Source organism: Rhinopithecus roxellana, chromosome 16, assembly GCF_007565055.1.
Source record: "Rhinopithecus roxellana isolate Shanxi Qingling chromosome 16, ASM756505v1, whole genome shotgun sequence".
NCBI classification, from domain to species: Eukaryota; Metazoa; Chordata; class Mammalia; order Primates; family Cercopithecidae; genus Rhinopithecus; species Rhinopithecus roxellana.
In genome coordinates, this window is record NC_044564.1 from 111,764,479 (window position 1) to 111,783,833 (window position 19,355).

The 19,355-nt window shown below is 38.7% G+C and overlaps 1 protein-coding gene across 1 annotated transcript in view; it reads right to left on the reverse strand.

Moving 5' to 3' along the window:
* SVEP1 (sushi, von Willebrand factor type A, EGF and pentraxin domain containing 1) overlaps positions 1–19,355 on the reverse strand; it is a 260,322-nt gene that overhangs the window by 39,924 nt on the left and 201,043 nt on the right. Inside the window, exons 37-40 of the mRNA XM_010365569.2 lie at positions 13,831–14,503; positions 9,009–11,800; positions 7,593–7,818; positions 3,791–3,946 (exon numbers count right to left, since the gene is read on the reverse strand). Coding sequence (XP_010363871.2) covers positions 3,791–3,946; positions 7,593–7,818; positions 9,009–11,800; positions 13,831–14,503 — 3,847 coding nt within the window. The remainder of the gene's footprint in view (positions 1–3,790; positions 3,947–7,592; positions 7,819–9,008; positions 11,801–13,830; positions 14,504–19,355) is intronic.

The following is a 19,355-nucleotide window of genomic DNA, read 5'->3' on the forward strand; positions in this document are numbered from 1 at the left end:
GCTTCAAAGAGAATAAAATACCTAGGAATCCAACTTACAAGGGATGTAAAGGACCTCTTCAAGGAGAACTACAAACCACTGCTCAGTGAAATAAAAGAGGACACTAACAGATGGAAGAACATACCATGCTCATGGATAGGAAGAATCAATATCGTGAAAATGGCCATACTGCCCAAGGTTATTTATAGATTCAATGCCATCCCCATCAAGCTACCAATGAGTTTCTTCACAGAATTGGAAAAAACTGCTTTAAAGTTCATATGGAACCAAAAAAGAGCCCGCATTGCCAAGACAATCCTAAGTCAAAAGGACAAAGCTGGAGGTGTCACACTACCTGACTTCAAACTATATTACAAGGCTACAGTAACCAAAACAGCATGGTACTGGTACCAAAACAGAGCTATAGACCAATGGAACAGAACAGAGTCCTCAGAAATAATACCACACATCTACAGCCATCTGATCTTTGACAAACCTGAGAGAAACAAGAAATGGGGAAAGGATTCCCTATTTAATAAATGGTGCTGGGAAAATTGGCTAGCCATAAGTAGAAAGCTGAAACTGGATCCTTTCCTTACTCCTTATACGAAGATTAATTCAAGATGGATTAGAGACTTAAATGTTAGACCTAATACCATAAAAACCCTAGAAGAAAATCTAGGTAGTACCATTCAGGACATAGGCATGGGCAAGGACTTCATGTCTAAAACACCAAAAGCAATGGCAGCAAAAGCCAAAATTGACAAATGGGATCTAATTAAACTAAAGAGCTTCTGCACAGCAAAAGAAACTACCACCAGAGTGAACAGGCAACCTACAGAATGGGAGAAAATTTTTGCAATCTACTCATCTGACAACGGGCTAATATCCAGAATCTACAAAGAACTCAAACAAATATACAAGAAAAAAACAACCCCATCAAAAAGTGGGCAAAGGATATGAACAGACATTTCTCAAAAGAAGACATTCATACAGCCAACAGACACATGAAAAAATGCTCATCATCACTGGCCATCAGAGAAATGCAAATCAAAACCACAATGAGATACCATCTCACACCAGTTAGAATGGCAATCATTAAAAAGTCAGGAAACAACAGGTGTTGGAGAGGATGTGGAGAAATAGGAACACTTTTACACTGTTGGTGGGACTGTAAACTAGTTCAACCATTATGGAAAACAGTATGGCAATTCCTCAAGGATCTAGAACTAGATGTACCATATGACCCAGCCATCCCACTACTGGGTATATACACAAAGGATTATAAATTATTCTACTACAAAGACACATGCACACGTATGTTTATTGTGGCACTATTCACAATAGCAAAGACTTGGAATCAACCCAAATGTCCATCTGTGACAGACTGGATTAAGAAAATGTGGCACATATACAGCATGGAATACTATGCAGCCATAAAAAAGGATGAGTTTGCGTCCTTTGTAGGGACATGGATGCAGCTGGAAACCATCATTCTTAGCAAACTATCACAAGAACAGAAAACCAAACACCGCATGTTCTCACTCATAGGTGGGAACTGAACAATGAGATCACTTGGACTCAGGAAGGGGAACATCACACTGGGGACTATCATGGGGAGGGGAGAGGGGGAGGGATTGCATTGGGAGTTATACCTGATATAAATGATGAATTGATGGGTGCTGACGAGTTGATGGGTGCAGCACACCAACATGGCACAAGTATACATATGTAACAAACCTGCACGTTATGCACATGTACCCTAGAACTTAAAGTATAATAGAAAATTAAAAAATAAATAAATAAATAAAGTATCATTATAAGCCTAGTGTCATTTATGACCTATTTGATGTGTTTCAGTCATTTGAAGTTATTACCCTTATTAATGCTAAAATGGTTTCATCTTGACCTGTGGAAGCCTTGTCCAGTGTCTTCTGAATCCTTGTGAGATGTAGTCTTTGATAGGGTCCCTGCTATTTCATGTGACAAGAGTTTCCAGGTAATCTTTTACATTTCTTGCCCCAGACCTGGAATTGGTAATTTCTCCAAGTAACTGAACATCGATATTTTTAAAAAGTTTCTCAAGTGATTCTAACATGTCTAATAGCTTGGAGTGAGAATTCTAACATGTATAATAGCTTGGAGTGGGAACAATCACTATTGCACCTTTCTCAATTTTTTAGTTAACATATGTTTCCAAAAATTTTTAAGTTATCTACTTCAAATTTAATGAGTTTGCTGTATATTTGTTCATAATTTTATATTACTTTTCTTCTTAACAAATTGCAAGATTAATATTCTTGCATGAAAAACGAGGTTTCAAAAACAGGGAAACACTCCAAATGTAATCACCATTACATTATCATCTTTAGAGGAAAGAAGATACATACAAGCCTGGTCCCAGATTGCATATACCTATTTTATGATAATTCTTGTACTGCATGGTCAGAAAATGATAGGATATGCAAAACATGTAACAGAAAACTGGCGATGAATACCTTTTTTTTTTTTTTTTGAGACAGGGTTTCACTCCTGTTACCCATGCTGGAGTACAATGTTGCAATCTTGGCTCACTGCAACCTCTGCCTCCTGGGCTTAAGTGATCCTCCTCCCCCAGTCTCCTTTGTAGCTGGGACTATAGGCACATGCCATCACACCTGGCTATTTTCTGTATTTTTTGTAGAGACTGGGTCTTACTGTGTTGCCCAGGCTGGTCTTGAACTCCTGAGCTCAAGTGATCCACCCTCCTTGGCTTCCCAAAGTGCTGGGATTACAGGCATGAGCCAAGACACCCAGCCGAAACCTACCTTTAAATACCATTATAACAATACAAATAAAAATGAAGAGTTTCCTGAAAAACTAAATGACAACATTCTGTAATGTAAAATAGGCCTCTTAAGTTTCAAGTTTAGTGATATGGTAATGCTTTCAGCAAAACTGATTGATTACCTAGCTCTCCCACTAAAGTAAACAGAGACCTAGGTTTTGCAGAGAGATTTTAATATTACAAAGCAAGAGTTGTCTCAAGAATGAAGCTGGCATCAGTCAAAACTGCTCTGAGGTTTTTTCAAGCCAGATTTGCATATGGGAACTTGGCATCTCAGTGCCAAGGTATATGAGCCCACTGTTTGAGGAAATCCTGGCTTTGCATACCTAAATCCTTGTGGTTACCTCTCCATGGTGACCGCTGGTAATATGATTACCAGCAAGCTGAAACACAGGTTTAAATGGTCAGCTGAAGTCACAGTATCTGTCTTGTGGTTTGCAAACTTACTTTTTTTCTTTCTTATCATGGCTTTCATGTTTTTTATTTGAGATTTATTTTGCTTTTCTTTTCTTTGAGATGGTCTCACTCTTGCCGCCCAGGCTGGAGTGCAGCGGCGCGATCTCAGCTTACTGCAACCTACACCTCTGGGTTCAAGTGATTCTCCTGCCTCAGTCTCCCAAGTAGCTGGAATTACAGGCGCCTGCCACCATGCCCAGCTAAGTTTTGTATTTTTAGTAGAAACAGGGTTTCAACATGTTGGCCAGACTGGTCTTGAACTTCTGACCTCAAGTGATCCACCCACCTCGGCCTCCTGAAATGCTGGGATTACAGGTGTGAGCCACTGTGGCCAGGCTTATTTTGCTTTTTAAAACTCTAAGTTGCCTTAAATATTTATTGGGAAATGTTAAAGTATAAGGGAACAAAGTATAATAGAATCTTTTGAGACCAAAGTCAGTAAAACAAATTTGTGCTAATACTGAAAGTATCCCCAAGCATATTGGAAAAAAAACAAATTAATTCTAGTTAAACAATTTGTTCACTTACCTCTAGTTCATAGCCAGGCTCACACTGATAAATAATTGTGCTTTCAAAGGTGTATTTACTGCCAATCACAAATCCATGTTCTGGACTTTCAGGTTTCCCACAAGAAACTGGACTGCAAGATTCATCAGAAAATGGTGGCTCCCAGGTTCCATCAAGCTAAGTAACAAATAACAAAATGTAAGTTATGTTTAGAAGTTAATACATATGAATGAATAAATTTGCAAATATTGATTTTTTGTAGAATAATCTCCAAAATGAGTCAAAAGCACCTAGAGTTTGGTCCTACTTTTGCTACTTATTATCTGGGGACTTAAAAAACACACTTTAATTATTAGATGGCCTTAATAGACACCCATAGACAATTTTAGACACTTAAGCCCATAAAACAAGCATTTTCTTCCTAATAGAATCTATTCAAAAATCACGAACAACAAGAAATATGTATTCATTATAATGCATGAGAACTGGAGGTTAATACAAATATTCTATGACTTATACAAATGCACTCTTACATTTCACATAATTCTATATTTTATAATAAAGTTTATGAGAAACAGCAAATTTTAGGCATAACACTCAAAGTTTAAGAAAATCAGGCCGGGCACGGTGGCTCAAGCCTGTAATCCCAGCACTTTGGGAGGCCGAGACGGGCAGATCACGAGGTCAGGAAATCGAGACCACCCTGGCTAACACGGTGAAACCCCGTCTCTACTAAAAATACAAAAAAAAAACTAGCCGGGCGAGGTGGTGGCGCCTGTAGTCCCAGCTACTCGGGAGGCTGAGGCAGGAGAATGGCGTGAACCCGGGAGGTGGAGCTTGCAGTGAGCTGAGATCCAGCCACTGCACTCCAGCCTGGGTGACAGAGCGAGACTCCGTCTCAAAAAAAAAAAAAAAAAAAAAAAAAAAAAAATCAGCTTCCTTTTCTCCATTCCAATGAGAATACCTGAAAACATTTTATCACATATTTTTGAAGGGGTCATGTAGAAAAAAATTTATATATATCTAAAAAATTTTATATCTATGTAAAGAAATCCTTAATAAATGATTAAAAATAACCAAAATAAATTCCAGATACACCAAAAGAAAACAATAATATGTAGCTTTTAACAGTTATTAGTGTTATAATACCCACAAAGATTTCTGCAAAAACAAAAATTAAGGCACTCCTTACAGTATGGAAAAATTAAACGCAACATATATACCAGGAAAATGGTTAATCTTAAAATGTTAACATATATATATGAGAGTTAACATTTTTCAGCCTGTTAGTTGGGTAAGGTGAGGCACACACAGAAATAACTCTTGAAGATTGTTATTCTATTGCTAATATTTTTTCTTTGAGGAAATATATATGAATTGGATAACAGTTTTAAATAGGATTTGAGGCTAAGCCCTCATTCTACATATGAACCAAAAGTAATTTTGTATATATGCATGCATCATGATTAACCTTTTTCCTAGTATATATGTTGCATTTTTCAATACTGTAAGTAATGCCTTAATAATTTATTTTGCAGACATCTGAGTATTATAACACCAGTAACTGGTAAAAGCTACATATCATTGTTTTCTTTTACTATATCTGAAACTTGTTTTGGTTATTTTTATTTTAATCATTTATTAATGATTTCTTTTTCTCCAGAGACTTGTGATGACTCCTTTATCAGAATCAGCTTCTGACTCATTACTTTTGTTCCATTTATTTTTACTCCTATGTAATTTTATATGAATACTACACTAAGAGTTTCGTAATTATGTGATATGTTTTAGTTTCTGGAGAGACTGGCCCTCCTTCAGTATTCATTTTTCAAAATTTATATTGATCTCCTTATCCACTGATTTATGTTATGAACTACAGAATCATTTTGTCATTACAATAAAATACTCCTAGGTGCTGAACATAGTTTTACATAATTTATGCTTTTTAACACTCAAATAGTGTCTATTCTACTTTTCAGACCAAAAATTTAAACCATAACCCAGTTGAGCAAAAGAGAGGGGTCATACTATGTGTGAAGAAACTAAGGAAGGTTGTCAAAAATAAATTATTGACTTAAAAAAAAAAAAGAGCTTGGTATCTTTTGTAGCCAGTATCAGAGTCCTCCAGGGTTTACAAGGGGACCCAGTTGTCTACACACCCAGCCTGGAGAACAACAATTTGATTCCCTTAATTATGGCAGAACTCTGCGTCAGACAGCTCAGAGTCTTAGACAAAGTTTCCTCTAAAACTTCTTCAGCTCTATATCTAAAAGGACCATCTGGAACCATACAAATATTAAGGGCATGGTAACTTTGGTCAATGTCAAACCTAAAAGCAGAAGCATTAGGGGGAACAAGTTAAAATAACTGCCAATCATTGAGTGTGCACGATTTATAAATGGAAAACTGGGAGAAGGGAATTGTTCTTGAGTCCTTACTATATGTCAGGCAAGTACTAGCCATTTTATATACATTAAGTAATTTAATCCTTTCAGTTACCACAGATTCACAAAAAAAACTAAGCTGAAGGAATATAAGGTCATAGAAACTATAAATATTTGGGATAGAATTTAAACAAAAAAGTATGCTTGAAGTGAAAGTCTGCTATACTATGCCAGATTTCTCTGCTTTTAATCCCCTGACACTGACTCCCAACTCCAGCAAGAGTGCATCAATGACACATTTTAATTTTCTTCCTCTGGTATAGCTTATGGAAGTTAGGAGAAGGCAATGTGCTAGGGAAGTCTGCTATCTATGGTGCTGATTCCCTCCCCCCACCTCCCAATTTTTTTTTTTTTTTTTTTTTTTTTTTTTTTTTTTTTTTTTTTTTGAGACGGAGTCTCGCTCTGTCACCAGGCTGAAGTGCAGTGGTGCAATCTCAGCTCACTGCAACCTCCGCATCCTGGGTTCAAGCAATTCTCCTGCTTCAGCCTCCCAAGTAGCTGGGACTGCAGGCATGCACCACCATGCCCAGCTAATTTTTGTACTTTTAGTAGAGACAGGGTTTCACCGTGTTGGCCAGGATGATCTCCATCTCTCGACCTCGTGATCCACCCGCCTTGGCTGCCCAAAGTGCTGGGATTACAGGCGTGAGCCATAGCGCCTGGCCCAATTCCCATTCCTAAACTACAAGTGCCAAAATTAGGTAAAATGTTAAAATATCTACAATAAGATATTCATGACAAATTGATCATGAATATTATGTGCAGAAGAATGTCTATGCATAGAAATCAGCATGGGTTATGCCCAATATGTTTCCAGTTTTAGTGGAAAGACCAAGGTTGTAGAAGCAGGAACTTTCCTCCATTATTTACCTCGTTTCTCATGAACAATACAAGATACGTGTGATAATATACTTTTTTTTTTTATAAATAAGGAAACAAAGCTCAGAAATTTTAAGCAACTTTCTTAAAATTACTACTTACAAGTAGCAAATAGCAGAGAGAAGATTTGACACCAATTATCTGTCTGCTTCTGCAAACTTTCGTCTTTCCACTAAAACTGAAAACATATGGGGCATAGTCCATGGCTGATTTCTACACAAAGACCCTCTTTTAATAATAAGATTTATGGTTAATTTGTTATAAATATATTGTTATAGAAATCTTAATATTTTACCCAACCATGGCACTTTCTTAAAGTGGGAATACTGCAGAAAAAACATACATTTGATTATATTTCTACCAAGAAATTTCTCAAATCCTTTGACATAAGTGAAAACTTGAGACTTCTTTTCTTTTCGGGATTACTATTATAGATGCTGTCCACTTGGCTATATATATATATATAGGCGTTACACATTCTAATTAAGACAGAATCTTACCTGACATACTGATATGTTAACTCCCTCAAAGGTATACCCTTCTGCACATGACACAGAAACTTGCCTATTCACACTGAAATCGTCCCCATGAACAAGTATATGTGTTATGTTTTCCGGCAGAGGACATTTTTTAGGACTGCAGGAGATTCTGTCAGGGAACCAGCGACCATCTTTCTGACAAGTGAATGTATCTATGTCTGTATCCATCGTATAACCTTCCAGACATCTGCAATGGAAATACAAAAATGAGTGCCTTAAAGGAAGTACAATATAGTTTCTGACCTATTCTTGGACTTAGGAAGCTGTTACAAGACTCAGTAGACATTTTGTGCAACATATCAAAATTGATTGTACTGTCAGGTAGATGGCATTGCCATGCAAAAACACCAATATAACAATAACAACCAGTTAAGCTGGGTGCGGTGGCTCACGCCTGTAATCCCTGCACTTTGGGAGGCTGAGGCAGGAGGATCACTTGAGTCCAGGAGCTTAAGACTAGGCTGGGCAACATAGTGAGACTTCATCTCTATAAAAAATAAACAAAATTAGCTGGGCATGGTGGCACAGGCCTGTAGTCTCAGCTACTTGGGAGGCAGAGGTGGGAGGATTGCTTGAACCAAGGAGGCTGAGGCTGCAGTGAGCCAAGAACATGCCACTGCACTCCAGCCTGGGTGACAGAGCGAGACTTTGTCTCAAAAACCAAAAAAACAGTAATAACCAGATCAGTTCTCAGTGATCCACATGAAAAGTTAGCCAAGACTAAAGTTACTTTGTTTTTGATGTTATTTACCTTATTGTGGACAATATGATTATTGAATTCATTTTTATTCCATAAACATCTAATAGTTCAGGAAATTCTAGACAAAGTCTAAAATGGACTCAGATACGAGTAGGAATACAGCATAATTAATATGTATTATTAATACCTACTTTGTGCCAAGTGCTGTTCTAGGTCCTTTACATGAGATATTTCTTTTAATCCTGATTACTTGGCATGATCATGGCCTGAATTATTCAGTTTTTTTGCCTTAGGTCCCCAATATTTGCATGTGTAAAATTAACCACAAAGTTATGATCAGAAAATTTACTATCATGATGTTTAAAAAACAGCTTCATGATGCCAGAGCTTTTCAAGCTAGTTAGAGGATCTTGCTGTTTCATGAAGCTCAACAGAATATGATAGTCGTGATAATTACATTAGAAACACGTCTGAAAAAAGTAACAATTTATTTTTATACTCAGTGGATTTCTACACAATTGTAGGTAGAATAAAGCCAAGTGTTAAAAGCACCAGTGTTTGGAGAGCAGTTCAGAGATGATGTTTTCTTCCCAATCAGCAAAATTTTTGATCTATCACATTTCATTTTATAATCCTCCTGCCTGCACCCCTTAGAGACTCTAGAGCCATGGTCTTACCTGAGTTTCACTTTACTTTCATAGGTGTGTGCCTCTCCAGTTGCTACTGCGTTGGCGACAGATGGTGGGGGCCCACAGGACAAGGGCTCACAGACTGGATAAGGCTGGCTCCATACCCCTTTCTCTGTACAAATCAGATCTGAACTGCCTTGTATGACATATCCAGACCTGCAGCTGTAAGTTATCACATTTTCATTCCAAGAGCTGCTCTCACTGATGAACGCATTTGGTATCAGTGGAAGAGAACCACAAGAAGTGTGTTCACAGTGGGGGAACCCAGGGCTCCACTGGCCATTGGCTTCACAGGTGATTTCAGAAAGTCCTAGGAGCTTGAAGCCTTTGAAGCACTGAATCCGGGCTGCCTTTCCACAGTCAAAATCTGTCCCATTGACAGTTCCATATTCAATGACTGGTGTGGAACACCTGCAAGGCAGGCAGGAAGGTGAGCTGCCACTCCAGGAGCCATTGGAGAGGCACCTTCTTGACGAATTTCCATGGAGCTTATAACCAGGAAAGCACTGATACTGTATATGGCCCCCATGAATAAAGGGAAAACCATTAGGGAAGCCATGGGCAAGATCTTCAGGAGGTCCACAGTCGACTGGTTTACAGAGAGGAACCTCTGCATCCCAGTTGCCATCTGACTGACAGGTGAGTTTTGGAGCACCGTGCAACATGTAACCCTCATGACAGTGGAATGTCACTTCCTTCATGAAGCCATAGTCGAGGCCTTCCATCACCCCATTGGCCAGTTGTGATGGGGTGGCACATCTGACAGGTACACAGTCAGGAGTGGCTCCACTCCAACTTCCATTGGCAAGACAAACCTGACTCCTGGCTCCCTCAAGCAAGAACCCTTCATTGCAAGTGTATTCAATCTCTTTTTGGAATGTGTACTCGTCTCCTCTTACCTGGCCATTGGCTAAGACTGGGGGTGAACCACAGTCCACGGGAATGCAAATGGGTTCCTCTTCATCCCAGTTTTTGTCATCCTGGCATATTCTCCTCTCGGTGCCATTCAGCACATATCCGGGGTCACACTCATAGTACAACATGCTCAGGTATGTATAGTTGCTTCCTTTGATGGATCCATTCATGATTGGATTTGGCTTTCTGCATGAAATGGCTTCACAGCGTGGGGAAGCACCACTCCACTTTCTATTCTGTAGACAAAGTCTTAAGTCGGAGCCCACTAGAATGTGTCCAGATTTACAGCTATACTGCACAGCACTTCCCATGCTACTCTCTGTAAAACGCAAAAAGCCATTTTCAGGAGCAATAGGCAAGTCACAGTCAATTGAAATGCAGGAAGGTGCACTGCCATTCCAAGTTCCATCTTCCTGGCAGATCAGCACAGGGTTCCCCAGAAGTTCATATCCCGGATTACAGGTGTATGAAACCATGGTGCCATACAGAAAGTTTGATGAATGTGTAGCAGGAGACTCCTTTGTATTTTCCCAGGTTTTAGCCACTGCTCCCAATTGATAAGGAGGTTGAGGAGTCAGGTATGGAACTTCCATCATGTCGTCTTCTTGCTCAAAATATCCCTGGTCATCTTTGACTTTAGTACAGTCTCCAAAATCTATATGAGGAGGGAGGCCACAGTCTATGGGCACACACGTTGGGATGGAACTTGACCATCCTGACTCTTCACAGGTCTGCATGGCATGACCCGCCACCTGAAACCCAGGGAAGCAACTGTAGATGATCATGGCACCATAGCTGTAATCTGCACCTTCTACAAAACCATTTTCAATGGGTTGTGGGGAATCACAGTGGATGGCATTGCAAGACGGGGATTCTACATCCCAATCACCTGTCTCTAAACAGGTCAAGGCACTGGGACCTTCGAGCTGAAAGCCTCGGTTGCAAGAGTAAGTAACGGTCTGTCCATAGTGTAGGTTTGTGTAAGATAATTTGCCATTCAAAATCTCCTTGGGTTTCAGGCATTCAATGGGTTTACATGTTGGTTTTCCTCCAAGCCAGTGACCATTTTCTCCACAAAGGGTGGTAGTATTTCCCACCAATTCAAAGCCTGGCTTGCAGGTATAGAGAGCTGTGCTGAGATAGGCAAGGCCTTGCACATCAATGATTCCATTGGCGATTTCCTCAGGTTGGGGACATTCTACTGGAACACATTCTGGCAGTGGAGAGCTCCAGGTGCCATCAGGTTGGCAGAGGGTGGTAGAATTTCCTCTTAGGAAAAACCCACCTACACAAGAATACTTGACAGTACTTCCAAAATGAAGAGCAGACGAAGGAACAGGGACACCAAAGGAAATTAGGGGAGGTGGGGTGCAAAGAACCATCTTACAAACAGGGAAAGAGTCATTCCATTGCTGGGATGGCAAGCATTTCAGGACAGAGGGACCTTGCAGGACATACCCTTCTTTACAGGAAAATGTCACGACTCCTACCTCAGTGGTCAACTCCTTCAATACTAGCTGGTTTTCCAAGAGGGGTGGCTCTGGGCACTTGGCAGGCACACACTTTGGGTTTGGCTTCTTATCCCATTTGCCAGATTTCTGACATGTCCAAGAACTGTCCCCAACAAGCTCATAACCCTCATTACAGAAAAACTGAACCTTGGACCCTACTTCAAAAATTTCTCCTTTCATGAAGCCATTCTGGATGGGGGGAGGTTTTCCACAGTCGAGAGGAATGCACATCAGAGGGGATTCACTGTGCCAGTGGCGATGGGCTTGGCAGACAAATACAGGACTTCCAATTGACTTATAGCCCGGGTTACACTGATACCTCACTTCACTCTCAAAGATCCTGCCAGTTGCATGCTGTGCAATAGGAAGAAAGCAAGTGAGTGCAATTTGTATAACAGATGATGGTGTTAACTAAATCCTTGGATAGTGAAAAAGAACTAAACTAAAAGGTCTATGTTACAATGAATCAATTAGGATGTAAGCAAATGATTTATAGTTTTTCCAATAGGTCCATTCTATTTTTTTTTAACTAAGCGAAAGTGATAGTAGAAAGTCAAATGAGGCTGGGCACGATGATTCATGCCTACGATCCCAGCACTTTGGGAGGCCAAGGTGGGAGGATAACTTGAGATTACTGGCCAACATGGTGAAACCTGTACAAAAATTAGCTAGGCAATGGTGGTGTGTGACTGTAATCCCAGCTATTTGGGAAGCTGAGGCAGGAGAATCGCTTGAATCCAGGAGGCAGAGATTGCAGTGAGCCGAGATCATGCCACTGCACTCCAGCCTGGAAGACAGAGCGAGACTCTGTCTAAAGGGAAGAAATAAAAGAAAATCAAATTAAGTAATCCCCACTGCAGAGATGTTTACTACAGTGTTGAGCCCATAACAAGTAAAAGATCAGTAATCTATATGTTGATTGGTGAAGTGATGAGCCAATACTAAAAATGATAAATTACTCAGTAGGTTCAAATAAAAAAGTTTCTGCCCAAAGAAATGCTAGTAAAGAAGCACATAAACAATGAACATGTATTTGTTAATGTTGTTAGATCATAAATAGGCAAATAAAATGTTTTTATGGGTATGTCTTAAGAATACTATCAAAGTTTTGTTTATATTCTTAACACTTTTCTTAAAAATTGCTGCTGTAACACAATAGAAAATAAACATTCTATCTTTTAACATTCATGATCTCAAAATTCAAACACGTGTAATATAACAGGTCATAAACAAATAAACTAAGTTACTCATTTTGTTTATGCATTGCTTGTGTGTCTCCCATGCATGTAAGCACCATGCCATTACACATGTATCCTGTGTTGTTAAATGCTAGGTCACCGATTCTCAGGACTGTACCTGGTACCAAGTAGGAGCTCTAGAAATATTCGTTAAATTTATAAATGAACACCTCTTTACTTATACTCTATACCCTCTTCCAATGAAAAGCTACTAAATGTAAGCAAAAGCCTTAAATAAAAGGCTTTTACTGTTGTTTTGCTATTTTGAATATAAAGGAGAAAAGGTTGTACCATGTATATATATGTGGGTTTTAAAAAACTGTTTTAAGTAGAATATGGTCAGTTTCAGATGGCCTTTGATTTGGGGGAATAGATTCTCATTCCTATTTTCTTGGTAGGCTTATTGAGAAGATAGACGTTAGTGTGAAAGCAGGACATATTTGGGTTGGACTGAATTCTTTTGTCCATCACAGTAAAATTACATTTAGGTTTACCAAAACAGAATTGTAAAAACTACATTATTTGGTTTACTCTTTTGTCTAAACATTTAAAATTATATTTCTCTAGGTTCCATTTAGACCTTGCTTTCCATAAAATAAAGTATATATCCATCCTGAAAAACCTCTATAAAACAAAATAATATTATATTAAAATTGGTTTATTGTAACTTCCTATTTAGGGCTAAGCTGTTGCCACAAAGCACTTGAAATGCCTATACACTAGTAAAATGCAGAAAGTTATATATTAAAGATTCATAATCATCTTTATTAATTTTTTTCTAGTCTTCACTACCTGTAGATTTTAGCCATTTCTGTTTTTCAATAATTAATGTGTTCATTGTCCCTGCTTCTGAATAGTGGGTTCATCACAATGGGCTGGCTGTGTAAGTGATGAAAGCCGCAGACTATTTGCTAATCAGTCTCTTACCTCCAGAAAGTGATTCACAACCTTAGGCAGATGAATTAATTCATCGAGAGATGTTAAATGTTAAAAAGATTATCATGATTCTTTGTTAGTGATAATAGTAAATTCCAGTTTCCATGCCTTAGTGAACTTGGCAGTGTTTGGACTCAATTATTTGTTTTGTTTATATATTGATGGGCCCAGTGACAAAAGCCATGAACTATTTGCTTATTGGTCTCTTACCTCCAGAAAGCCATTCTCCACCTTAGGTGGTTCACCGCAAGATACCGGGTGGCATGTCGGTATAGGACTACTCCACTGCCCTGTGGCTTCACAGGTGCTCTTCTTTTCCCCTTTGATGTAGAACCCCTTGTTGCAGCTGTAAGCCACCATGGCTCCAAAACTGTAGTTTGATCCACTTGCATAGCCATTCATGATGCCTGGTGGCTCTCCACACCGCACAGGGATGCACTGGATGGACATGGGGGAAGGGTTCCACTGCCCACCTCTCATACATTCAATTTTTGCTGAGGTGTTCAGTACAAAGCCTTCCAAGCATTTAAAGCTCACAACTGAGCCAGCTGCAAATTTTGCTTTGCTCACAGATTCCAAGATGCTATAGGAAACCGATGGAGGTTTTTCACAGAAATGAGCTATACAACGGGGCATGTCTTGACCCTCTGGCGGTACCCACTTGCCCTGGGCATTGCAGAGAAGCTGGGAATTGTCTGCTAGGCTGTAACCATCAGAGCAGTAGTAGAATGCAATGTCTCCAAAGAGCCGATGGGCAGTCTCTGGAGAGGCGTGGTCCACATTGGGTGGCTCATCACAGGAGACAGCCAGGCACTGCTGGTCACTTCTACTCCACTTGCCGTTGGCCAGGCATTCAATGGTGTCAGGACCAGCAAGAATATAGCTGTGAGATTGGGAAGAAAGAATAAGCATAATATTTGAGAAAAAGTGTTTGTGTCTTCTTACTCTGTTTCCATTTTTTTAATCTTTCCCACAATGACTTTAAATTTATCTTTAAAGTAGTATTTCCTCTTTGAATATTGAGCTTATTGATCCAATGACTTTCACTTGAGATATGTCAATACATTGTGATATTAATGTTTGTTCAGAAACATTTATTTAAATCTTCCCAGCAATGACTTTATCTTTAAAATAATATTGACTCTTTAAATATTGAGCTTATTGATCAAATGACTTTCATTTGAGATATGTCAATACATTGTGATATTAATACTAATATTCATTCACAAGGGAAATGGATTTAATAAGATTTTTTGCTGTTTAAGGAACTCTAATAATTGCTATACATTAAAAAAATAAAATTGAGGCGTAAGCTTTATGGTGCTATTTGACTCAACTTAAATATGGAATTCTATCTGCCTTTGGATGGTTTTTACTTGTTGATTTTAGCACTTGTCTTTGTTTGTTCTTAAGCTATAACGTACAATGCCACATTTAGCCTACATATAGCTCATTGTTATGTACTGATATATAGATAATTTTAAAACAGTGATTATAATTTTAGTCTCCAATGTCTCCTAAACCTTTACCCCGTGTGGTTAGAGTTAAAAGGTGTCTTTTGCATATGGCTCTGCTATTCGATCAGTATGAATACATTTTTCTTAGTAAACCCCAGTCTTTCTTTATGCAGAGGTGTTTGCCCATATATAATGATGGATTGGTGACTTACAAAAATCTAAAATTACTCTCAAGTGCTCTGTCAATGAGATAGAACAAAAGACTAGGATACGCAGTATTAGAATAATTGTATTTGAGTCATGCTTATTTTCATCATTGCTCTCTTACTGAACAGAAAATTGATGGAGTTTTGAAAAAGTCTCTAACACCTGATTAGCCTGTCATTTTGATACTAATTAAGGGTAAGGGAAATAAAATAATTGAGTACCTAGTTTAATGCTGCTTGGACATATTAATTTCTTCATTGTAAGAAAATAAAGTGAATGGTGGTTCAGACAGGTTTAGAAACTTGCCTGAAGTCACACAGCTGTAAGCAGCAGAGTTGGGATCAGAATTTGGTTGATCAGATGCCAACACCTACACTTTTTCCACAACACTACTCTGTCTCTGTCTCTCTCTGTTTTGAAAGTGAAGCAGGTTGGATCCTACTTTCTGGGTGTCCTGGGCAAACTGTATTGCAGTGTCACTAATACAAATTATTTGATCCACTCATTAGCAAAGATTAAGTCATTAGTTATCAAATATTTCTCCTGAGATCTCTTTTACTTTTATAAAGCATCAGCTATTATAGAGAGGTTGAAATTCCTTCATCCTAACTGGCAATATTTATGAAACCTACAAGTGACAGAGAACTCAGGAAAAAATAACAGTGAATCAGCAGAGCTATATGAATCCACCTTACCTAAGTTCACACATCATGCTATGGATGGAAGTGGCCTCAAAATGAATACTCAGACATCCCCAATAGTACAGCCCCCAGTTAGGGCCTGCTGCATTTCATTGCTTTAGATAGGCTCAGTTCTTTGTATGAAGATCTGAACTTAACTTGTAGATGGCTTCTATCTAAGAGAATTCAGGAAGGTATATATACAGAAAATATACTAAGAGCGTAAGTTTATTATTAAAAAAATCTATCCTGGTCTGAGTACCTAGATTCTACAATTCTTGTGTAGGATGTGCTTTGGGTAGAAGTTCCTTTTGTTGAGGCTTCTGATGTTTTATAGCACAATTGACATCACGTGCACACTTTGAACCATGCATCATTATTTTCATGAATTCCTTGATGTTGCTAGCATATTTCATTGGCTGAAGTTCACAGACATGGCCTTAACCATCCCTGATTTATAAGGGTTCATTGTGCCATTTATAAAATTCTTCCTTTATTTCATGGGATCAGCTGCTTTGAGGGAGAAGTATCTGCCTCCAGAACCTTTTAGACTCCTCAAAGTCTCTTGAAAACACAAGAATTTGTGTTTTGTAATTTGGCAACACTTTGTTAGGCCTCTGATCCCTGAGCTTCTGGAAAAATTGCCACCAACAACTTATCCTTAATGGAAAATCACAGCAAAGCTGTTCTATGATTTAAGGGAAGATTACCACTAAATACGTAATTTTTGAATAAATGAATTTAATGTATGCATTTTTGACACTACCCATAATTTCTTAGGACCTACAATAGCTTGTGATCTAACCTAAGACCTTGACTTTTCTTGATGACTCTCAATTAACATTTAGTTCTTCTTAAATAATTCTGAAGAGCCCTGCTTTGTGCCAGAGTTACTTGCTTAGTGCACAGATGCAAAGCCAAAAATGAATTTACTTGTTTACACTTCTGTTGCTCTCTTCACCCCATCAACTACCTGGTGCATTGTAGGTCTCTTCACATCTATAGGGGTTGCTTAAAGGAGAAGTGACTGATTCTGAAGAATGGGAAGGGGAGGAAAGGCCTCACAGATAAAGTGACTCTTGAGGGAAGTTATGAGAGAACAGAAGTGGAAGAGGAATCATTCAAGACAGAAAAGTAGCATTAGCCAATGGGAGAGTGATACAGCCAGGCAACATATTGGGAATTTACATATAATTAGGAATGGCATACAAGCACCTGGAAAAGCAATTGGCAAAAACTAAGATCTTGTGTATTTTTTGACTGGGTTACTGTCATGTTTGATGGATGAAGAGGTGGCAGGAATAGATTAACTGTGTCACATCATAAGAAATACATATTTTATCTCTGTCCCCAGTACCTGACACAGAGCTCCTAAAGCCCTCGTAATTTCCTGAGTGATAGGGACACCAGTGCTTTAGATAACTAGATAACTGATCTCATGAAAATGAGGATAGGAGTTTATTAAAAATAAGTAGCTTCTAAAATAGATCAGTAAGTCTTTTAAGATGCTAAAGACAGGGCGTGTTGGCTCACGCTTGTAATCCCAGCACTTTGGGAGGCCAAGGTGGGCGGGCCACCTGAGGTCAGGAGTTTGAGACCAGCCTGGCCAATATGGCAAAACCCCATCTCTACTAAAAAATACAAAACTTAGCCGGGCATGGTGGCAGGCACCTGTAATCCCAGCTACTTGGGAGGCTGAGGCAGGAGAATCACTTGAACCTGGGAGGTAGAGGTTGAGTGAGTCAAGATCACGCCATTGTACTCCAGCCTGGGCAACAGAGTGAGACTCTGTCTCAAAAAAAAAAAAAAAAAAAAAAAAAAAAAAAAAAAAAGATGCTAAAGAAGGGTATAGTTTCCACACAACAAAAAAGGAGAAATTAATTGTTAGCTATTTTATAGATAGCACTATAACTGGTCTCTGATAAAACTGCTGCACTATTTCATGATGTTAAAAGTCTGTGTATTAAAATTTACAGGGGACATATTTTACCCGCTTATTTTATTAAAGAATCACTTAGAGAATAAAGTTTTCTGCAAAGAATGAGATATGCTCTTTAAATGTTGCCTACAAAAGGAGGAAAAATTGGAACTGGTATAAATCTAAAACGATAGAGTATTTAATTAAATCCTGTGTAGCATTGGTATTCTCATTCAAGAGGCATTGGGGACACTCTTGCAGATGTTTACTAAAAACCATGCCATACACATTATAAAACAAATTGTTTTACTCTATACTTCCAAGGAATAATAGTCCATCAATATCACAGTGATGCTTTAGAAGAACACATCTTAGGATAAACTGGCTGGAACAAATTTGCATTTTTCTGGAATCATAACAAAAAAAAATCCTTTGAAAATGGGCAGAATAATTTTCAGATGCAATTTGCAGTGAATTGATTGACACACTGGGTAGAAGCTTACTAATGAGCATGTGCCTGGAGAGCTTTATGAGAGAGCTCCCAAATGCATTATTAGCTCTTCCGTCTTAGCAAAAGAGCCTTAAAAGAGCAGCCTACTAGATATTTAAACAGCTGCAATTTAATAAGAACAATAGGAAGCATAAATCAGCATCAGTAATTATGTTTTCAACTAATAATAATCATCAAAGATTTTTGTCTGCACATATCTAATAACTGCATTTAGAAGTTTGTATTTGAGAAGAATCAAAAGGAAAAATTTAATTAGGATTTAGGGTGGCAATAACCCTTTCTTCCCTCTGAGTTTCTCACCAAGGAGTATAAACATGAGCATGAAAAGGAAAATGAGAAACAAATGACCACTTATGTATTTGAGCAAACAACTGAAAACCCCCTATGTTTGAGGGATATGTATTGATAAAAGATGAATTTGGAAGGCCAAGTTTAGGGTAGGACACAGAAATGAGACTTCTTGCTCCTTTCTTTCCCTGGCAATCATTATATCACTTAAGTCTCTGAAAGTCTCTGTGTTTTTGTCCTAAGCTTGAGAGTGGACCTTGCCCTTATAATTCAAGGAAAGGTCAATGAAAAGCACAACATGGGTATAGGAGGAAAACATGGTGAGACAGATGCAAAAATGTGTGTATGTACACACAGTAAGCATGTGGCTGATATAAGACCCAGGAGGCTTACATTGTGTGCAGGGCAATGGTCTGTGCTAGGCAGGCCCAAGGGAGGAGACAGAGTTAAGAGGCACTGGAGCAGGAAATAAACTTTAATACTCTAATAAGGCCAACAGCATCTTGAGAAGTTGAAGAAGACAGTAAGACAGGCCACATTTTACAAAGGCCATGACTTAAACAGAGCAATGCCATCCTTGACTGGAACAAGACACATGGCATGTAGACCTATGCCAATCAACTCCTTGGGGGAAAGAAATAGAAAATAAGTAAGGAGATAAGATGAGTGCTGAC